General features: G+C 41.0%; 1 protein-coding gene across 1 annotated transcript in view; it reads right to left on the reverse strand.

The window, feature by feature from the left end:
- Positions 1-846, reverse strand: part of slc15a2 (solute carrier family 15 member 2) — a 219,807-nt gene extending 218,961 nt beyond the window's left edge. Inside the window, exons 1-2 of the mRNA XM_059966270.1 lie at positions 618-846; positions 407-453 (exon numbers count right to left, since the gene is read on the reverse strand). Coding sequence (XP_059822253.1) covers positions 407-453; positions 618-633 — 63 coding nt within the window. The 5' untranslated portion in view covers positions 634-846. The remainder of the gene's footprint in view (positions 1-406; positions 454-617) is intronic.
- Positions 847-6,000: the final 5,154 nt, after the last annotated feature.

A 6,000-nucleotide genomic window follows, 5' to 3' on the forward strand; every position in this document is an offset into this window, starting at 1 on the left:
GACTACTCTACACTTCAATGGACTTTTTTTTATTCTTGTTCTAATTGTGTTTTTTTTCTCTTTTGTAAAATTGTGTATCATTTATGTTCATGGGGTTCTTTTAATGTTGCCTACCGGACACGATGTACCTGGGAAGTTTTGCATTACACTCGTGCACAAATATACTTATATGACATAAACTCGACTTTTCGATTTTCACCCGGACAGACACAAATCACTAATGTTCAATCTCACACATTAATGCACAAAACAAACACACAGTTGGGCGGAAGAACCAGTTTTCATTCCATGAAACTATATATTCCGAAGCGAATAACACTGCCCACAACTCCTTTAATTCCTTCTTTTCCCAGAGCTTTCCTTACTCGTTAACATACTGACGTTTTTAAACACTGCGAATACTAACCGGAACTGCCTTCTCGGGAGGGCTGGAATCACTTTGAGTCTCGTCATCTGCGAGAGAGAAAAATTTTACATCGATAACAACCTGATTATTCGATTCAGTTTAAAGGTATTAATTGCGTAACATATCAAATATAAAAACTATGCCACAGAATTACAAAGAAACAAAGTTCATCTTGGAAAACCAAAGTAAGTTATTGAGAAGTTCCGCTTACCTCTTTTCTTTACCATTTTGCAACAGTGTTTGGGAAAAGTTTACAAAGAGAAGTTGCAGACTCTTCTCTCTCCCCCCCGTTTCAGAAATGCGTCTGTCCCGAGATCACGTTTTTTTTTGCCTCTCTTAATGTTTCACTTCTCTATTCACAGTCGACGAAAGGAGGGTGGAAAATACGCGTGGACGAGTCTTTGCATGTTAGAATTTTATGACTGTACATGCACTGACTGCGCGCCCGTCTGTGAGTGAGTGAGCGAGCGAGAGAGTGTGGCGAACTACATATAGACGGAGAGCGAGGAAGCGAAGGGGGAGGGGAGAGAGGGAGGAAGGGAGAGGTGGGGGGAAGAGAGAGACTGACTTGTAGCAAAGCCGTGTGTGTGTTTACAATTCTGTATCTGAACTCGCCGCAAATTGGCATCCTGTAACACTGACCCCGTTCATGAAGTAATTTTCTCTAAGAGTCTCTTATATTATCCCTACTTGCGCTGGTGCTTATCAGGCACTTACCAATGACTGTGTAAACAAACCTACCTCTGAGATCCCCGTGATAATCACCTTAAAAGTGTGTCCTCTGGTATTAGCTATTGCATTTCTGTGGGGGGGGGGGGAACCCTGTGCTGTTCACTGGATCTATGCCCCTTATTTTAAGCACCTCTATCAAGTCACCTCTCACTGGCTTACTCAACCTTTACACCCAAGGTACAGGACATAGGAAACTAGTTGACAGTCAGAAGGGTGAAAGGGATTAATTAAACAGCCAGCACAGAGTGAACACTTCTCAACAACAAGTGAACACTTTGGATACTTGGGGAGGATGACCTAGCAGAGGGAAGTCACAGCTGTCAGTTCTCTGGCACAGAGTCTGGATCTGTGACTCAGAGGGGAGAAGAGGCACGCTGCGGAGTTAGGGGATCTGTTACTTAAGGGAACCAAAAGGAGGTTCTGCAGACAAGAATGAGATTCCTGGTTGGTATGTTGCCTCCCTGGTGCCAGGGTCCTGAACATCTCAGATCGAGTCTTCAGCATTCTTTAGGGAGACGGGGAGCAGCCAGAGGTCATGGGCCTTATAGGTAGGAAGAGGGACAATGTTCTGCAAAGTGAGTCAGAAAGTTAGGTGTTAAGTTAAAGGGCAGGACTTCCAGGGTTGTGATCTCTGGATTTCTACCTTTACCCCATGCTGGTAAGGCCAGAAATAGGAAGATCATACAAGCCTAAGGAGGGATGGCTTCAGATTTCTGGACCATTGGGCTTTCTTCCACAGAGGATGGGAACCGATGCACAAGAGACGGTTTTCACCTAAACTAGTGGTGTCACTAATATCCTAGCAGGAATGTTTGGGAATGCATTGAGTTGTATATATTTAAATGCAAGAAGTATTGTAGGAAAAACAGACGAGTTCAGGGCATAGATCAACATGTGGAATTATGATATTTTAGCCGTTAGTGAAGCTTTACTGCAGGAGGGGAAGGACTGGCATCTCAATATTCCAGGTTTCCATGGTTTTAGACATGATACAGTGAGAGGGATTAAAGGGGAGGGGTGGCGTTACTAGTCAGGGAAAATGGCACGGCAGTGCTCAGTCAGGACAGACTGGAGAACTCATCTAGTGAGGCATATGCGGAACTGAGGGACAAAAAAGGTATGGCCACATTAATGGGCACCTTATAGACCACCCAACAATCTGCAGGATTCAGAGAAACTAACTTGTAGAGAGATTGCAACTGTAACAAACACAAGGTCGTGGTAATAGGTGATTTTAACTTTTCATATATTGCCTGGGACTCCTATGCTATAAAAGGGCAGGATGAGAAAGTGTTCGTCAAGTGTGCTTAGGAAGGTTTCCGTAATCAGTACATAGATTTTCCAACTAGAGAGTGTGTGATACTGGATCTTCTATTAGGGAATGAAATAGGGAAATGACAGAAGTTCGTGTAGGGGACACTTTGTTCTAATGATCATAATACCACCAAGGTAATTGTGGAAAAGGATAGGTCTGGTCCTAGGGTTGATATTCTAAATCGGAGAAAGGCCAATTTTGATGGTATCAGAAAGGATCTGGCAAGTGTGGATTGGGTCAGGATGCTTTTCTGGCAAAAGTGTTCTTGGTAAGTGGGAGGCTAAAAGAGAAATTTTGGAGGGCAGTACAGATCACTTCCAGTACTGGGGTAACCCAGGGCATGTGATTGGTCAGGGCATGAAGGGATATGGAGAGAAGGCAGGAGATTGGGGCTGAGAGGAAATTCGGATCAGCCATGATGAAATGGTATAGCAGATGCACTGAGCCAAATAGCTTAATTCTGCTCCTACATATGATGGTCCTATGGAAGGAAGTTATCCTGAGGTCCACCTCTGCTCATTCCTCTTCACTCACACTTTTTAGAGCTGTGCAAAATGTCCAGTGCATTAAATTGCAGCAAGATTAACTGAGGGTAGGGGGAGGCAGGGGGCAGACAAAGCTCCTGGAATTTGTGATGTCTGAAACTGCAAGGTGTTGCTGTCCAGGCCTTGGTCAAAGTTCAAGCTCAAAGTAATTTTATTCGCAAAGTATGCATATTACCATATACTGTTCTGAGGTTTATTTTCTTGCTGGTATTCACAGGAAAAATGTAAAACAATGGAATTTTCCAAAAATAGATAAACAAAGACTGACAAATAACTGAAGTGCAAAAGGAGACAAAATGAGCAAATAAAAAAACACTGAGAACATAATTTGTAAAGAATCCTTGAGAGTGAGCAAGTAGATTGTAGAATCAGTTCAGAGTAATGGTGAGTGAAGTTACACTGTTTCAGGTGCCTGAACTTGGTGGTGTGGGATCGAAAGTTTCTGTACATCCTGCACGATGGTAGTAGATCTCACTGAATATTTTATAAGACCAGAAGACATAGGAGCAGAATGAGGCCATTTGGCCCATCTAACCTGCTCTGCCATTCAATCCCCTCTTTCCCTCTGCCATCCAATTCCTAAATGAATATTGAACACATGAGCACTACCTCACTTATATAATTTCTGTTTTTGCACTATTTTTAATTTAATTATTTTATATATATTCTTACTGTAATGGTTTTACTTATTTTTTCCTATATCCTCATATATTACATTATACTGCTGCCACTAAGTTAACAAATTTCATGAAGTATGCCGTTAAGAATTAACCTGATTCTGCTTCTGTGCTGTCGCGTTCTATGATCACCTACTGAGTTTTGTGGTATAATCTTAAAAAGAACAATACCTCTGTTCTCTCATGTTGATGAAAACCATCCCACAATCTCCCTTCAAAGAAGAATGGAGGATTTGTGGGCATTTTCCAAGACACTGATGAAATACCTTTATCTACCTGCCCTATTTACACCAATCATGGTCGTCCCATCCATTAGGTGATAAACCACACTGAGTTCACATTTTAAACTCTCCACAAAGAGTATGCAGAGATCGCTGTACTCTGATAATTGTTGAATATAACAATTAATATATAATTAGGTATAAAACAAAGAAAACATAGAAAACCTACAGCACAATACAACCCCTTCAGCCCACAAAGCTGTACCAAACATGTCCCTACTTGAGAAATTACCTAGGGTTACCCATAGCCCTCTATTTTCTGAGATCCATATACCTGTCCAGGAGTCTCTTAAAAGATGCTATCATATCTGCCTCCACCACCGTCACCAGCAGCCCATTCCATGCTCTCACCACTCACTGCATATAAAACTTATCCCTGATATCTCCTCTGTACCTGCTTCCAAGCACCTTAAAACTGTGCCCTCTCATGCTAGCCATTTCAGCCCTGGGAAAAACCCTCTGACTATCCATGCAATCAATGCCTTTCATCATCTTATACACCTCTATCAGGTCACCTCACATCCTCTGTCACTCCAAGAGGAAAAGGCTGAGTTCACTCAACCTATTCTCATAAGGCATGCTCTCCAATCCAGGCAACATCCTTGTACATCTCCTCTGCACCCTTTCTATGGTTTCTACATCCTTCCTGTAGTGAGGTGACCAGAATTGAGCACAATACTCCAAGTAGGTTCTGACCAGGGTCCTATATAGCTGCAACGTTACCTCTCAGCTCCTAAACTCAATTCCATGATTGATGAAGGCTAATGCACCATATGCTTTCTTAACCACAGAGTCAACCTGCGCAGCAGCTTTGAGTGTCCTGTGGACTTGAACCCCAAGATCCCTCTGATCCTCCATACTGCCAAGAGTCTTACCATTAATACTATATTCTGTCATCACATTTGACCTACAAAATGAACCACCTCACACTTATCTGTGTTGAACTCCATCTGCTAAGTAGGAGTCAAAGGCAAAAAGCTCTAAAACTTTCCATGGCTTGGCCTTTGACATACCTTCGGAGGAACTTATGGGAGTCTGGTACCTATGGGAGTCTGGTACCGATGAGAGCAGATGTCAGGTGTGGCAGGGCTTACATCCTATGAAAGCCTACAAAAGAATCAGGCAGCAGTACATCCCTTCCCAAGGAGCTTGTATGTTTTAAACAGAAATGTAATGAAATGTCACCACCCACCCCGGCAACTTCTCATGCAGTTAAAACCATAGTCACCATTATTAACATAAGATTAGTCTTGCAGAGTGTGAAAGCATCTAGCCCGATGGTGTCCCTGGCTGTGTCCTTAGTTCCTGCATGGATCAGTTTTCTTTCTTTTTCCAATATTTTTATTAAATTTCATATACACAAATACAGAATTCATAAGGATACTTACTAAATATCAAAATAAGATAGCAAAAAATGCACTATATATAAATCACAGTGATACAATCATGGTATTCCATATTCATGATCAATCAAATAAATTAAATTGAATTATGAAATACAACAATATGGCTAACTATATTATTAAAAAATCTACACCCACTACCAAGACAAAGCTGGTTGGCAAAAAAGAAACAAGAGTTAAAAAAGTACTTTACCTTATGGTGTTTTATAATAATAGCCCAGATCTATATTTTAATAGCAATAACAATTCAAAGATTTTAAAAATAATTCAGAAAGTGTCCCCACAGCATTTGAAAATCTTGGTTAGAATCAGAAATCGAACAACAAATCTCTAAATTTAAACATGACATAACATTGCATAACCATTAAGCATGTGTAGGGGGAGGCAACCTTCTTCCATTTAAGCAAGATCGCCCTCCTAGTCATAAGAGAAATAAAGGCCCGTACCCACAAATGAGAAGGCTCCAAAATTATAGCTCTTTCTTCAACAATACCAAATAAGGCAGTCAAAGGATTGGGCTTAAAATCAACTTTAAAAAGTACAGAAGAAGTTTGGAATACATATTTTCAATATTTTTCAAGGCTCAAACATGACCAAAACATATGATTTAATGAAGCCTCTCCATTATTACATCTGTCACA

Source organism: Hypanus sabinus, chromosome 4 (assembly GCF_030144855.1).
Source record: "Hypanus sabinus isolate sHypSab1 chromosome 4, sHypSab1.hap1, whole genome shotgun sequence".
NCBI lineage: Eukaryota > Metazoa > Chordata > Chondrichthyes > Myliobatiformes > Dasyatidae > Hypanus > Hypanus sabinus.